The sequence below is a fragment of the Ostrinia furnacalis genome, unplaced genomic scaffold (genome assembly GCF_004193835.3).
Source record: "Ostrinia furnacalis isolate ACB-3 unplaced genomic scaffold, ASM419383v2 OfSCF1245, whole genome shotgun sequence".
NCBI classification, from domain to species: domain Eukaryota; kingdom Metazoa; phylum Arthropoda; class Insecta; order Lepidoptera; family Crambidae; genus Ostrinia; species Ostrinia furnacalis.
This window is the reverse complement of record NW_021131484.1, coordinates 23585-41376: the sequence shown is the minus strand read 5'-3', so window position 1 is coordinate 41376 and position 17792 is coordinate 23585. Positions and strand designations below refer to the sequence as shown.

At 36.7% G+C, this 17792-nt stretch overlaps 1 protein-coding gene across 3 annotated transcripts in view; it reads right to left on the bottom strand.

Annotated features, from left to right (window-relative positions):
- LOC114352064 (uncharacterized) overlaps positions 1–17792 on the bottom strand; it is a 74781-nt gene that overhangs the window by 36006 nt on the left and 20983 nt on the right. For 2 of the 3 annotated variants that reach the window (XM_028303519.1, XM_028303520.1), the window contains exon 2: positions 16602–17081. In XM_028303519.1, coding sequence (XP_028159320.1) covers positions 16602–17064 — 463 coding nt within the window. In that variant the 5' untranslated portion in view covers positions 17065–17081. Of the gene's footprint in view, positions 1–9100; positions 9349–16601; positions 17082–17792 lie in introns of those variants that run through there. The other variant, XM_028303521.1, reaches the window with a different exon arrangement.

The window sequence follows — 17792 nt, the reverse complement described above, 5'->3', positions numbered from 1 at the left end:
TACATGTGAAGTTATATAGGTCTACAGGTAGACTGGATTAACACGGGTAATTCGAACCCGCAACCGCAACTGGCACTGTAGTCCGGTACTCAAACCACCAGGCCCGACTGCTACAATCGCAAAAAGAAAAAAAAACTTGGTATGTAGAGTAAATGTTTTCAAAGACTAACACTTAACACATAATTAATGAAGTTAAACCTCATGCCTAATATAATGCAACAATACCTCATCGTTTTTATAAGCTTGTTACGCGTTCACAACACAATAGATTTAATAATGAACCTAGCGTTTTCTCACAAGCAACAAGTGCCGGCAACGTGGACTCTAGTCGGTTATGATTCGCAGGCGTTTCATTCTATGAGCCCACGCAATGCGCAATAGTGATTATTATGATCTACCTACATCAATTAGATAAATAAATATTGAGGTAATTTAATTAATCAGGAATTAATTAGTCATGAGCTAATGAATAAGGCTCTTCCTACATCTGAGAAATAAATACGATTAATGATTAATTAAACATAACTACAGTTCCTAATTAACAATAATTATGATATTATAATTATGATAATAATTATGATGTGCTAGCACACCTTATATAAACTTTAAAATAATACGTTACCTACCTACCGAAAAACACATAAAAAAGTCGTGAACAATGTTTATTATTAACTACAACAAAATATTAAGACGCGCTTTTGAGTCCTATCTGACATAAGGCATGAAATATTAATGAAGCAAAGTGAGTGTTTGAGTCTGGAAAACAACGTGACAATCTTTGATTGTCCCGTTCGGGACCTGTCTGGTATTGAATTTGACTTTACGTTTGGAATATTTTTGGTGTTAATGGGATTCTAGTGCTTCAAACAGGTGGGATAAACTCTAGAATGGCGTGGCATTAGGATCTCGATAATGGTAATGCTGGCAAGCAATCGGTAGAAAGCAACACGGATGGGTGGTCCGTGAGGCGCGCGACGTCGTGAGTTGAAAGCGACATGCTACACGAACCTATCTCGAGTCTATGTGCACAATAATATCGTAGGCTGCAAGCCAAACGGACGTAAAACCAATAATAACCGTATGTTTAAACACCTCTATTGCTTGTGACATAACGCCTGTTGTGCAATACCAGCAATTTTTTTATACGCTCTTTTGTCTGAAACGCAAGATATAGTTTTAAGATGAGCGCTTGAAATTGGCATTGTCGGTACAGACGACAGCTTGTCAAGCTAAACACAGTGACATCTTACGCAGTTGTAACAGGGGTGATTTTGCAATATTAATGTAGGCATCTATCTGGTCTGTACATTGAACACGAATTGTTTGTAGTAAAGATGTAAAAATGGAGACATTTATTTAAGTTGAAAAACTTTTTTTCATTAATTAAGCCTGATTTTCAACCGCCAGAATACTTTTATCTACAAATTATAATTGATATATTTACAGTTTTTGTAATAGAAAATAGGCAGGTGCGTCAACTTTATTATTCGTTACAAGTTTTGTATCTAACAATGAATTGGAAAATCGGTCCTCAATTCTAATTCATTGAGTAACTTATTACGATCACTTCTAATTAAATTATCCAAGTAGGTTCTAATTTGACTGTACGTATTCAATGTTTAAATTAGTGTCTCACCAACGCTGTATTTAATGTCTCTAATTAAGAATGAAAAGATTATGGTGCTTAAACGAAACATCAAACAAAATTAAAGAGAAAAGTGAAATTTTGTTCATTCCACAAGGGACATAGCGTGATGATAAGTGGGCAGCTATGATAATTGGCCAGCAGTGCCCACTTTCAATAAACCACAGCACTTGGTTTCTCCGAATGAATATTAATTTTTCTTTTATCTTAAGTATGTTAACATGGCTTAATTTTATTGATACGGGCGCTGTTTGTTATTTTTGAATAGATAGGAATTTGATTACTCACCGATTTCTTATAAATTATCGTTCGTCTTATCATCAATCAGATTGTTTAATTATTTTTGTAATTTAATCGATATCATACTTGATGATAACGATAACGATATAGGTAACTACCCGAATGCCTACTGTTCTAATGGTTTTCTTGAAACATTCGTGAATGTAAGCCAAATCCGAAGTAAAACATTCGATTGTTGACAGGATTAATTTTGAAACCGATCTCTTTTCAAGATCCACTTTATGTGTGCTGGGAACAACATCAAACTAGACTTGAACAATAAAATTTGGTTACATGCTAAGTGCAAACTTAATTATACAACTGATGTATTATCAGATACATATTACACCATTACTATTTTGCAATTCAAATCAACACAATCGACTGAGATCTATTTTATTTACTGCTAATATTGGAATAACAATCCATGTTATGTACTATCATACGTGTCATGTAATCTAATTTACACGTCAGCCGATCAATTAGCATTATTAAGCAATGAAGTGAATACTAAATACACATTATACAAACTATTAACAACTGTAGAATACAACTATTCTACTACTGTTAAGCATTGTTAGTTTTGCCTGGCTCATTCCCATTTTATTTGGGGTCAGCCCTCCGTATCAAGTGTCTCCAGTCGGCTCGGTCCTAAGTCGTCTCTCTGTTGACTTGGGCCTCTTTAAGGTCCTTATTAACTACGGACAATGTCCGGATGTCCGTCGGACATCCATGCGATTCAAGGTCTTCCTCGTCCTCGGGGTTTAGTTTCTATGTCTAGCACTTTTCTGGTCATATGGTCGGGTGGTCGCCTCATAACACTACTACTCTTCAGCATTATTAAGTTTTATTCTAACAGTAAACAAACGATATGCTAGTTAATTTCCTGGTCAGAAATCTTAAAGCGTGTACGTGATGTGATGCATCATTAATAAGTCAATTAACATTTACAATAAGAATTAGTGCTTAAGTAATAAGATTCAGTGTGCCTACCATGAGTTTACGTTAGGTGAGCTCGCTAGCGAATACGTCAAAAAATTCTATGAAGATTTTATTTCTTGAAAGTAGCCGCTAGGGGCGCTGCACAATATGTCATACATTTAAATGTCATTTTTTTACGCAGTCGCTAGCGAGCACACCTAACGTAAACTCATGGTAGGCACACAGTTCTTGAAGATTCTATGGAGCTAAGATTGCGTGAGAAAATTTTCCCTTTTGTACCCTTTGCACCACCGGCCTGCACCACTGGTGGTGCAAAGGGTATTTTTAAATCCCTCTTGCACCACCAACAAATAGTGCTGTGCTACCATCGACTGTAAAACTAGTAGTAGACTGTAAAATACTTAATAATTTAATTGTTATAAATGAATCAAAACCTACCTAAAAGTTTTAATTTGTGTGTGTGTAAGTGCCTATAAACATTTCACTTCAGACCCACGATACCCCGGGCCTACATCCTACATACAACGAATAAAGTACCAGGGCAACATAACCATAAAGGAGCTATTTTATGATACATGTTTATTTCTCGGGTCAACCAAGAAGAATTTGATATAGCTCCTTTATGATTATGTTGCCCTGGTACTTTAGGAATATTATTCGTTGTTGTAGGTATGAATGGTTGTTATTAATTTTTATGTTATGTTGTCAAATCTGTCCAGTAATTTCGGAGCCTATTCAGTACAAACAAACTATCAAATCTTTCCTCTTTATATAATATTAATATTATATGATTATAGATAATCGTTTTACAGTTAGTGGTAGGGCGGCACTATTGGTGGTGCAAAAGGGATTAAAAAATACCCTTTGCACCACCAGTGGTGCAGGCCGGTGGTGCAAAGGGTACAAAAGGAAATTTTCCATCCACACTTTCGTCTGCAAATAAAAACTCCATGTTGAGACTTATTGATGAAGCAATTATACGAGTAAGATGGCAACCGTAATTAGAAAATTATCAAGTAATACGGCTTTTGATTCCAACATTCGTTCGTTCGTTTCTGCGAAATGACGTCTACTGCTGGACAAAGGCCTCCCCCAAGGATTTCCACAAAGACCGGTCCTGCGCTGCCCGCATCCAGGCAGCTCTCGCGACCTTCACCAGATCATCGGTCCACCTAGTGGGAGGCCTGCCCACCGCGGCGTAACCTGAGACGTGGTCGTCGCTTACTATGGGATTCCAACATTATTGAGGAAAAAATTAGAGACTATAATCCGGTGGTCCTATTGATCATATAAGACGCCTATCGCGGGTCATGAAGTCTGACACTAGAGTTAACCTTAAGAGTCGTTACAACCCACACGTAAAGATGCTGCTATAACTTTGACATCGTTCGTTCGTTTCAGCCAAATGACGTCCACTGCTGGACAAAGGCCTCCTCCAAGGCTTTCCACAATGCACGGTCCTGCGCTGCCCGCATCCAGGCTCTTCCCGCGACCTTTACGAGATCGTCGGTCCACCTAGTAGGAGGCCTGCCCACGCTACGTCTTCCAGCCCGTGGTCGCCACTCGAGAACTTTTCTGCCCCAACGGCCATCGTCTCTACGAGCTATGTGCCCCTATATGTAACTTTGACATGCCTGACGCCTTTATGTAGGCAATTTTCTATTTGACACTCAACTAAGGTTGTATGTATTTTGCAGAATATCTACCTACATATACGTTATTTCATTATATATTAGTTTATGGTGCGGGGTTTATAGCAAACCATACATGTTGTGATGTTTGAAGTACCTACTTAGGTACTTACAAACTGATTTCATCAATAACACGTCATTGTGACTGAGTGATACATAGAGTTTCTTGCGCTTCTTCTCAGCACTGGCCCATTTTTTTTTTATGCTAGACAAGGCAGGTATTTGACCGCAAACGCACCTGGTGTTAAGTGAGATGCAGTCTAGGATGGTTTTACTGTCCCGAACCGAAGCAGTGGTAGGGTTTGTACTGGGACGTGTAAAAGTGTTTTTTAAAAGCCTATTTGCAAAAAATCTATGAGTTTTATGAGTTTTTTTATTCTTTTTTTCAGGTAAACACTGCCTATTTGATAATAATTTAACTTACGCCCCTATATGTGGCGTCTACTGTGCCAAATTACACGTAGGGCATTCCGGTAAACAAGATAGCTCGGCCTAGATTTGGTACGTTATAATATCGGCTTCTAGTGTACCGACTACATCTAAACACTGAAATCTCCTATGTAGTCGTAATAAGGACGAATCTGTGACATGATCTGGTGGTCTATACATTGACGGCTACCCTGAGCGGTCCAGCTGACAGCTGTCAGCCCACAAATACCAATTGATGGCCTCATTGTTATCAAACCAGCATTGAGTCGGACAATGAAAGTGAGTGCACACGTTGGCGCCGACTCAAGGCTCGTTGCCTAAGTCGGCGCTCGTGGGATGCGAGGGGGCAGAGCGAGGTCGGTGCGCGAGCGCACAAGGCTTTATCCATGTCCTTTGTATGGTATAAACACTTTTACGACCTTCTGCAGTTAATAACAGTTTGATAGCACTCATAAGTGCCACTTGTGGTCTAAACTGAATAAATATTTTTGATTTTGATTTTTATAGACGAAAGATTTGCACGCATCTTACTTCCTTTTCTTTTGATGACTTTGAAGTTTTCATATTGCCTTCGATTTGTCCTGCCCATACTTACGCCCGTATTCACAAACGATACTTGCTTAAGTGAAGCAGCAAGTCGAACGCACAGCGTTGAATAGAGCTCTGTGATTGGTTCATGTATCACCCTGTACCTACGTTCACGCGCACTGTGAGACCTCATAGTAAGTAATGTTTGTGAATACGGGCGTTAGTTTTTTTGAGAGTGTAAGAAGCAAGAAGTGTCACATTTATTTGAGCTAAGCAAAGGTAGTACATATTCTAATATTTTTTGTTTAAGTCCAGAGTTTGCTCATTGGAATGAGTCAAATAAGATTTTCATAAACAATTTTATAAAATAATGTTTGATACACTAGCAAACACTTAAACAACCTTCCTACAACCTACATGTTGCGGAAGGTGGAAAATAATAACTACATACGTAATATTATAAACAAATAAACCTATGCGGGCGTGAAAACGGTAGTCATAAAAATTAAAGACACCAAGTTTAATTTTTAACTAAACGCTAAAAACAGTAAGGTAAATTAGTTGTTTAGTGTTCTGCTTTTTTGTGAAGATACTAGTTTAATTTCTTTCGGAGCTAAATTGGACATCGATTTTAATTTTTTACTTTGTACCTATTTGTTTTCCTACAATAATTAAATTAAAACAAAACAAATTAAACAATACTATGTTATTTAATTGTTTATAAGCGGATATGTTAACATTTCCTGCACTCCGGTAGATAACATAATAGGTATTTTTTATTAAGTAGGTAATTTTATGTCATAATTATGTGCTTTACAATCCAGTAGGTACTGGACTTAAGTCAAGAAACACCACAGGAAATGGTAAGAGGCCTTTTTAACTTATTCAATCACTTACGGTCCCTAAAAGTTAATGAAAAGTGGAGATCCAGATACAGATTCTTCAGTAAATGTCTTGGAAAAGTAGTGCAGGAATCTGCAGGATGCTCGTCAAAGGTCCAACGACATCGTGACTCTCTCTCACCACTCACACACATACACATACACACACACACANCACACACACACACACACACACACACACACACACACACACACACACGCACACACACACACACACTACAATAACAAATCCTAGTGTTCCTTTTCCTTTTTTAATTAGGTTAATTAGTCTAATTAATAGTTAATACGCTGCCCTTGTAATCCTTGCCATACATCACTACCATGTCTGAGTCAATAATATAATATAATATCGGTTCTCTAATTAATTATAAATTGTGCCAATATCTGGGGTGGTGGGAGCCTGATGACCTGTACTACAGGTATGCAAATACCTATCACAGGCGTCAGTCTCACACAAACAACTTTGTTTTTGAATTGTAATTAATGTGCTTAAAAACTTGTGTCATTGTAATGTTTGTGATGAGAAAATAAATACTATTTATTATTATTATTATTATAAAGGTTTCATATAAAGTATGTTACTGTTTACATACCTGTTAAAGCTTTGACTAAAGGGCGACCACATTTCTCTATTTTTTGGTGAATTTATTTTTTCTTTCTCTTTTGATGGCATCACTTCCAAAATAAAAATTAATTGTCGAGTTAGTTTTGTTGCTAACCGTTTTGCCCAATGTTCAGTTTGTTAACACAATTATCATAACATACGCTATCTGATCCCATTGTTTTAGCACCATAGCTGATCTGGGGCAGATGGTATCACGGTACTTTCTAGTTTTGCAGACTGTGCCTGCTGGCTAACTGATGACTGATAGTTCTGAACGAGTGATCTGAAGTCACCGACCAGTCATGATTATGATTCGCGGTTTTGTAACAAATGGTGTTTTCACGACGATTTGATACGATATCAGATGCCCTATTTATTATAAGTTATTTTACAAAACGTGAGAAATAAATCGCTTCAAAAGGCATATCCGTATTGTGGTAACAGCAAGACTAAACGATGATTCAACACCTTTAATGGGACTGGACAGATTGTGATGAATAGCTTCATCAGAGAAGAAGGCCATTTAATATAATAATAATAATAACTTTATTTTATTTGTCCAAAACACAATCGTGATGTTAAATAAGGTACATGTTAAAAAATTTTGTAGTACATTGGTAGGCGAGATTGACAACTACCCTACCTAATATAGCTGAATAGGAATAATTTAATAACTATAACACCAATTATAAGTGTGTTGGTACTATTGAGTTAAGCTGAGCTGAGTTAATGGATAAACTGATAATTAACACACATGTATGTGTTAATGTTTATCCATTCATATTACATAAACGTTACAATGCATGTGCCATCACAGTTTGTACGACTAGGCAAGATGACCGTCAAAATTACATTGTTTATAATGCATTTGTGATATCTGCATCTACGTGCCTTATCATAGAACAATAAATCTTTGTTGCAATTCGCGCTATGATTCAACGCAGAGCTATAAAAGTTGCTGACTTTTAGGTCACTCAATCATCATAAGATTACCACCATGTATGGAATTCTTTATTTGGCGTTTCCTTTTTCATCATGTACGTACTACTACGTACACATAATAAATAACCTATGGTAGCCCACTGAATGTATGCCTTCATGGAACGCCATATAGCAAATCTGCTTTTTTTCATCCAGGCTCTACCAGCTATCTTCATGATCTGCCATACCAAATGATAGAAATTGTTGATGCTAGTTACCCATACCGATACGCTATAAGTAGAGTTTTAGCACAACTACAACTATTACGTATTGCAGGTCACAAAGCGTACCTTGTACGATTGGCTATATCACAAAAAAGCATAACTGAGCTAGCCGACTCAAATTATCATTGCGTCATTCTATAAAAAAGCCATGAAACATTGATTTAATACAATATTTTCTTATATCTGCCATGAAGTTTTACTTTGAGACGAACATCGCGGTAAAATTATTGTACAGCTATTCGTGTGCCTACATCGAATTGATACTTTTTGAGTCGTCGACCATTTAGCATCAATTGAAGTTAATTCAGTTGAAGAAATACAAACCAGTTGAAAATAAAACCCTAACCAAAAATCTTAAGAAACAATTGTAACTTAAAATATAGTGGCTCTACATCAGGAAAGAGAGGTAACCAATTCCGAGTACGTGATGCACATGGAATTATAAATAGTTTACAGGTATACATCAAATCGGCTGTTGGAAATCAGAAACTAAACAAGTGGAAAAACCAACCACCGTTGCGTTTAATTACTATGGCATCTCAAAAGAAAACATTTTTTATTTTGCTTGGCAGGTATAAAACTTTGATTTAAGGTTAACTACACAATAATAATAGGCATTTCAAAACGTATCATTACAAATACAATCAGATTCTAAAACTGTTTATAAATGGAAGAATTCAGTCAAAGTAACACATCTACTTCATTAATTGGAAAGTCTACGTCGTAAGTAATAATTTTGTAATTAAGTTTTAAAAAACTGAGCATGTAACCATTTTCACGCTCGCAAACACTGGATGCCTAGAATATTTCAATAAAGTTATGCAATATTGTCTTTGGTGTATTATCCCGTTTATCCAATTACCGTCTACACTCACATTTTAATATAGCCGCTTGAAAAGGTTTCCTTGTACGGCTTCATGAATGAGTTGCGTTCACTGCACTTGTAATAATAATTGATGAATGAAAGCACACACTAAAACTTGGATATTGGGATATCGGGCACTGCACTATTACCTACGTTTTTTTTAATGTTCGTTTTTTGAAATAAGTTAAGGTTCGTTTCGCAGGGCTGTCGGCGCGGGCGCGGGGCTGAGCGCGCAAACGGATGTGCGCCGAGCCGGCCGGCCGACTGTTGCTCTACCAGTGCTGCCCGGCATCGATTGTTTACGCTATCGACAATACTATTTGTGGTGGTGGTTGCATTTTTTGCGCTGACTACACTAGCCATTTTACTTGGCGCATTTTCTTGCTAGTAAAAGTAGCAGAAGCATTGCTGCTTGCACTCAGTAACTTGCGTATTGCTGAGGTAGAGTCGCTCTAAAAATAACTAGGTATTTATCATACCTAAGTAACTTTTATGTGAGCTAAAAAAAGGATTCGTTGTACAGTTCTTGCTTCGATGAAAAAATAAGTGATTTAGTTGTTTTCAAGATAGAAAACGATATTATATTTTTATCATCAGATTAATGACACAAGCAACGCCATTATCGTTATCATTTTATTGTTATCAAACTATGCATCTAGATTGTGATACTGCAGCGAACACCCTTAGCCAATGAATGTGAAATTATGCTTCAATAATGGAATTTTCATTTTCAATTTCGGTGGATTTTTCGCTGTAACATCGACAAATTATATCGACTTTTTAGCGTACTAACAACGTGACTCACCTCGCGTCTCAACGCCAACAACAAAACGTATTTTGATTCCAAAAAGCCTTAACCGACAGGCACCAAGCGGAGCACGTCGCCCTACCTCAACGGAGCGCACCAACAAAAAACGTTGAAACTCAAAGCGCCGGGCGTTTACGACCAAACCGAGTTCGGAACTCCGAACAATGAACTTGCAGTGGCGAACTAGACCAAACAGCGAGGGAACTAAAACAGATTTGTATATAGAACAAGTCGCTCCGAAAAAGAACGCCGTGGCTTTGTTTGCGGTACGTAGGAGGGCAAGCCCACGCACGTTTTCGAAACTGAGCGTGAAATGTGTACCAGTACCTCTAGTAGGAAAAACTTTCGAGTTCGTTTCGTAGCGTATTCAAAGTGTCATCGAAAAATTTTGTATGAAAAATTAAACAGCGCTTCCTAGGGCGGCTATAATATAGGGGGCGCTGTTTAATTTTTCATACAAAATTTTTCGATGACACTTTGAATACGCAACGAAACGAACTTGAAAGTTTTTCCTACTAGAGGTACTGATTATTGTGTTTACAAGAACTAAGACAGTTATTAAAAATGAATTGGTTACAGCACGTAGCGGTCCAGCTCACATTAAGACATAAATCTGTGCTTCGAAGAAAAATGAAGCGTAAAAGGCCTGCAAAACGAGGAGGTTCGACCATTGACGGTCATTGTTCTCGTGAATGGGTTTTTTGTTGTCCAGTCAACAATATGTCGTCACGTGGTATTAATGATTCGTGAGAGAAAGATATTATGAAACAGCCTATCGCACATAATGCCTATTTATCTAATAAACCACCACAAACCTCAGTCCATACCGCGCGGTATACCGTGACGATTTTAAATAACAATAAAAACTTAATCGCTAAACCAAAACCAGCTAAAAGTTTTTATCGCATCGCCTAGCTAGAGTTTTTAGAGATGAAACCTTGTACGCTCCGAGGTCGTGAAATCAAATTAATCATCGCTAATGTAAAAACATTTTACAGATTGTGCTCAGCATGAGATTTTGAAGATTATAAATATTATACATCACAATTCTCGTGCATCCTGGTCAAAATTAAGTATTAGCACGTTCTGAATAATCTTAGAGACATGGTAATCACATTATCTTACTTTTAAACAGCTTATAAATAAACACGATTTCATTCTAAATCTAATATAATAAAAAACGTTTAGATAAAACAAATAATGCTTTAAAGCTGCCAATTATAAGGAAAATACAGACACGAGCAGAAGCCATACAAAAGACTTCAACGACGTCGGCGAGTCGCCAAGTAAAAATGGTTGACAGATAACGCGTTTCAATTTTGCTTGTGATCTCTGGGGTTCTACTTTTTGAATTTCTACCAGGCAGGGATTGACCTTTTCTAACAAATACTACGAAATAATATACCTACAATAAAATTATATCTATGTTACAGTCAAAACACTCATAACCCATGATCGGTCAAAACCACTACAGCAAAAATCAGTCAAAAGTAATAACATCTACAGAGTACTCAATAGGTACTAAGTTCATTCTTATTTATGTACTCGTATATTGAATGTTGTTGACTACGAGTTCAATTTCAAACGAACCAGCCCAAATGATGTCTTCCTCTGTCATTAATTCGTATCATAAAGGTCTGGCTGGTAGTAAGAATTTAGTAACTATAAATATGTGCTATTTATTTTCTTGTTCCTCAAGTTGCATCAGACCGAAGTGACCGTCCAACATAGTTTAACGGTAATCTATTGTAAAAGCGTTACATCAGACAATTCAGTAATTAAAATTTAACTGTCGACTCCAATTTACGAGTGATGTTCCGCTATTTTGTGGGTTTGTCTTTGGGTTAATGACTTTAAAACTTTCGTTAAACTAACACCTGTTTTTACATCAAATTAACAAATTACAGATCGTTTATGCAATTTGTTTTAATAATTCTTGTGTGCTGAGATTACGACTCTACGTAAAATTGTAGGTAAAGTTTAGTAGAAAAAGTGAAATACATAAGAGAACGATGCAAATAAAGGACGTCCATTCCATTCCTAGCAGGTAGAAAGAGACTTCCTTCCTGCCATAAAGCAAGCAAGATGCTCATTATATCCGGTGGGTTTGTACCTGAATGAATTTTGCCTCTAACCTCTTCGACTCTTGTAGTTTTATAACAGACGCTAATAAAATTGGAAACGGGAGAAGAGTATAAGCACAGTAGATATATGAGCTAAAGCAGTACGGAAACTTAGCCCTTTCGGCGAGTTAAATACCTACACTTCAACTGAGTGTTAGGGTTGGCACTCTTAATCTTTATAAAATTAATAAGGTGACTTACTTATTTATTAAAACGTTTATTTAGGGTTTTTTAATTATCAAATACCTAATGGAATAAATTAATTGACTAAGTAGTTAACAAAAAAATAAAACGTTAATTAGGTTCTATAAAAATCGAATACATAATCGAATAAATTGATTAAGTACTATTAGAGGCCGGTAGAAGATATTCTATTCTCATAAATAAAATACCCGATACTTACTTTCACACAGCCTATTGCCTCATTTTAAATACAGTTCATCACTTAGTACAAAAGCGCGCGGAGCAAATTACTTTATCAAATAGAACACATAAATTGTTAAAAAGCGTAATTACGTAATTTAAAAAGAACTATTACTAAATCAGATGTAAGCACTTTATTTAAAAAGTAATATTTAATAACTTTTACAATTCAAAATTATTACGAAGTTTAAAAAATTAAATTTCTGGTTTTGAAGATGCCGAGTTCAAGCAGCCGTATACTACGCAATACACTCGTGGCATGTTTTTAAAAATACAGCGGACAGTGCATGCAATAAAATTATTATTAAAAACAACGCGCGCGACACTCGCGACGGATGGACTGCGAGGTTCGCTTAGAGCTCGTGTAAAGCGTGCGTCTGTGTGCGTGAGTCTGATTTCGAGCGTTTGTATGAAGCTTCCGTACTGTTTGATTTATCTACTGTGGTATAAGTTATATGTCTTTACAGCCATCTTTAAAAAACACGTGTTTGTATTTTCATTTAATGATAAAAGTAATTTATTTGTGCAATTATAATTTAATTATTAAAAAGCACTTTAAAACGCCCTAATTTAATTTTAACCCTACCACTTCGGGACAGTCATGTACCTACGCCAATGAAAAAGCCACGTAACTCTTGAGTTCTTCTTTCTCACTTTTAACGAATAACACTTTTTTACTAAGGGTTTTGTAGCAATAAAGCCATGTTAGTCCGTTAGGTTAACTATGTACCTATTCTCTAATTTCCATTTATCTTAAATTAGTTTTAGTTAAACAGTTTTACTGGAAGCCTCGGCCTTAATTCTTTCGGTAATAGGCCTAGAACACGTTATTGTACTATTAGTAAAGTGTGTCTCACTAACAGTAGTTAGCTGTGGAGTCAATAGCCAAACCACTTGACACAAAAAGACGGTTGTTTTGTCACTACAATAAGTTTTTAGAGTTCCGTAGAAGAAGAGTAAAACGAATAGCACTAAACATACTCTAAGGCCGGGAAATGTGCCTCACACATTGCCCGAATGCAATTTTGATAATATCAGCAAAAAAAAATCTTATTTTCTGACAATCTTTCAGTCAGGCCAGGCCTGGCTCACTCCGCGCGGTACATCCGATAATTACCTACAGCGAAGCGCCCCGCCGGCGGGTATTAATCAGTCGAGTGTCACGCGCGCGCCCGTCAGGACGCTGGCGTGCGTTGTAGTATGATTATAATTCTATGATCGAAGTATTATTTAAAAATGGACATAAAGAGAAAGAAATATTGTGCGGCGTTCGGGTGTTTAAATTCGAAAAGAAATCTACCGGATTTATCTTTTTTTTTTCGCTTCCCAAAGATACTGAAAGGTATGTTGGCCATGTAGGTAATCAATAATTCTTAGGATAGTATAGGAACCTAACCTACTATGACTACTGCTCAGAATGCGTTCGTTCGTTTCAGCCAAATGACGTCCACTGCTGGACAAAGGCCTATCCCAAGGTTTTCCTTAATGAATGCATACTTACCTACATACGTAGGTATCTCATTACAAATAAGTAGATTCATTATTTTTTCACTAGACAGCAACCCTAACAGCGTAAGAAGAGTTCAGAGGCACGCGATAGAAAGAGACAAAACTTGTAGGTGAATAAAATTGTAGGTACGTAGTGCTGTGCGAGCTGAATTCTACTGTATCGCGTCGCAGCAAGACTCGCATTTATTTAAATCGTCTTGCGGAGTAATCCTTCTGTACCTGTACTATTACTTATTCTGTGGTCAGGCATAATATACCATTATATTCATAGATCAATCAGTTTATAGATAGCCTTTCAGTATTAATTCGGGTATAAAATATCAGTTTTGTTTTAATAACATTTAAGACCCAGTGAAAACAGAAACTGAGTTTTAGTATTCAACAAAATGGTACAGCGTGGTACGGAATTCTCTACCAAAAGGTCAAGTTCCACATGGCTTGCTTTCTGTTACTATGGTGGTTCAAATAATTATTCCCCAACCGTTGTAACTATCGCCGTATCTGCCTCGTCTAATCCACGCGTTTTATTACTGTCATCATCATTATTATTGCCAGCTTTCGTATGAACTCATCTCCCTTCACTGATAGTACCTTCCAGCTATGAAATGGAAAAGGCTTAAATAGCTGTAAGCTAAAACTTGACTTTACAGTTTGAATATTTTGAAATAGATATTTTATAAGGAATTTTTTTTTTCAAATAACTATTTTTCTAATTTACTCCGCAAATAAGTTCGCATAGGCTCCTATAGATTTAGGGCAACTCATGGCATCTATCACGCACAGCAATAAAATATCGCACCGCGAAAAAAACAAGGACAATAAAATTCATTAAACATTATAATGGTAAATCGAAACTAATGAGCAAAAAATTATAATAAAAGAAAAAAGATCAAACCTGATGTACTTGCTGAAACTCACTTACGATACATGCAACGCCATCTAGCTATTTGCTATGGTACGAAATACTACTGCAGTCTACGGTGCGCATTCTACATGCTTTATTTTACGCCAACTGTTATTATGTGACCGCAGTAGATGTCTCTACAATCGTGTTTAAAGTGTAGTACATGTATTAATAAAAATGTTTTTAACAGATAATACGAAAACGTTGAAAAAATTAAATCTTTAACAAATGTAAACTTTTTGTAATGAATAAATTAACTAATAATTATTTTAAGTCAAGAAAAACCATACGCTTAAATAGGAGCGAGTGTTTCTTCATCATAATCATAATTCATAGGTGTCGCTAATTTACAACTGCCTCTACATTAAAAAAAAATATTGGGAGACCCTTTGTCTCGTTTTCATAATACTGAAATACGTTTTTATGTGATAAAGGGCCCTGACTGTCGTTTAACACCTACTACCCCATAGTTTATTGTAAAACTATAATACCTAAAGAAGGTGTTAAATAAATATATAATGTGACTAGTATTACGGACTCTATAAGGATGCTGTAGTGATTTGCATAATTATTTTAGTTTATTATAGAACTATTATGGTTATATGAAGTACGCGTGTACCTACTTCGTTTTCATTTTGTTAAGAAATCGGTCACGTGCATGAGAGACAATTTCCTACATAATGAATATCATGTCAACAAGCATAGAATTTCAATTAGTACATTAATGGTTGGAAAACGACGTCTATGAGTAACATAACGTGTCTTATATTTTAATGTCTTTTAGTCCTTCCCTTACGCGTGGACGTGGGTCCCGTTTTACCCCCTTAGGTATTTAATTTTGAAAAAATCCCGCCTTACTGAGTAGGTACGTAGGTGACGTTCTAAAATGAACCCCAATGCAAAATTTGAAACTTCCAGCACTTGTAATTTCTGAGATTTCGTGATGACAGTAATTAAAGAGAAGATTCCACACCCTTTGAAGGCATTCAGTGTTAGTTAAATTTCTTAACACCTGCTTTAGTTCATGGAAGAAAGTTCTGACTGCAGTTAGTTCACATTTCTATCCAGGTATCGTTAAAAGTAAAAGTTGCCGGTTTTGCATTAGCTCTATGGGCACTAAACGCTGAATAATTCACGCTCCAATCAAGATTTGCACCTATTAGAGTTGTAAATGCTCATTGCCTTGGAAGTTCCACATAAAGTCAATATTTTGCATATCTTCTAGCTACAACGTTAAGAACACGTGATAATATAATCTTGCTTCCTCATCGTATCAACACTATCAACTAAGGTTGCAAAATAAATAACTCGACGAGAAATAAAACCTAGACCGTGACCGTTAGGTTACGTCAGTTCAAGAGTTTAGAAATGATTCACAATGTACACAATAAAATGATACGTTCAAAGCATACAAACGCGAATTAAAATTGCGACGAAGGACTAACCTTAGCACATCTAATAATCAATAAGGACGCATCTAACAGTTTGAAAACAAACAAACAGTTTCAAATGTGTAAAACATTTTGGGAAAAGTATTTCGCTAATTTAGAACCAGCTTTGTAATCATTGATTCAATTTGTGCATGACCAAAATGTAGCCAACAAAATTACGCTGACATTTCAAATTATTTCGTCAAGCCTTTACTTACGCCATCGCTATTACTGGCTTGTAGAAAAACGCTCTATTAGTTCGTTGATTAAGCTAGATTAAATTAAATTACATGCACTGATGAAGAAGCTTTTACCTGGGTTTGCTGGCGTCCTGCGACGTCTAGCCGAAGCCCTCCTCACAACGGTTGACACCAAAGAATCCATCTCACTCCCGGAGTCCCACCGCGGCCTTTGCGGCACCGGTCGGAGGACTCGTCCGTCATCCTCCGTGTCCCTGTCACTACTCGTCGGGGGGAGGTTCGACTCGTCACTCTCAGGCGGCACCTCCACTTTAACCTCTCGGTTGAACGCACCGATCATCGCCACATCCCTAATGTCATCTGAACACGTGAAAGGATGGGTCAAAGTCCTCCGTATGTTACTCTTCCTATGTTTCACTTTCACTGACCCCTCGGACAGAGATCGCTTACTCAACTTGCCATCGGATTTTGTGTCCCCCCGCGTGCATTTCAAGTCGGACGGCGATAATGATTTCTTTCTAGAGTTCCGCCTTTTGTTGCATCTTTTTTGTCGGCTCGATTCGCGTGTTGTCTGCATTGTGGCTGCATTGGGATCTGCAAAGAAAGAAATGGATGTTAAATCATGTGAACCATCCACTCGCGGGAATCATGGCACGATCAATTATTTGATAACTGGTTGGTAATAAGTATGGAAAGGGCAAAAACTTGAAGGTGAATGTAATTTTGCGAGAAACTGATTTCATGCCAGGTCATCATTATTTTAACAATAAAAACAGTATTTGAAAATTATAAATAACTTGAAAAAATCGAACTGCCTTTTTCAAGTTATTTATAATTTTCAAATTAGTTTGAGATGCGACTCTAAACGCTAAAAATTTAATAACTAAATAAAAACAGTAATTTTCTATAGTATGGTAAATCGGATAATACGACTTGTAGATTTGCTGACTAGTAAGAAACAAAAGATAGTATTGAGCTTGAGACCTAGTTGAAAATAATAATTATTGGACAGATAAAATCCAAACCTTGTGATAGTTTACGAGCACAGTTGCAGCTACTTGCATTTTATCATCAGCAAGTTATGCATTTCAGATTGAGATTAGCCAAGGCAACCGTTTTAGTTGGTTTCATTTGCACACAATGCAATCCAATCTTTACTCCGTGGGCACATTTATTATTGTTGATTCATGAATAAATTTTGTCGAGTTCCGTTGTACATAAAAGGTGAAATTTGAAACCTACTAGTGTAAATAAGGCGTATGCGGCCACTGGTAAACAGTTTTCCACTTTCTTTACTTATAAACT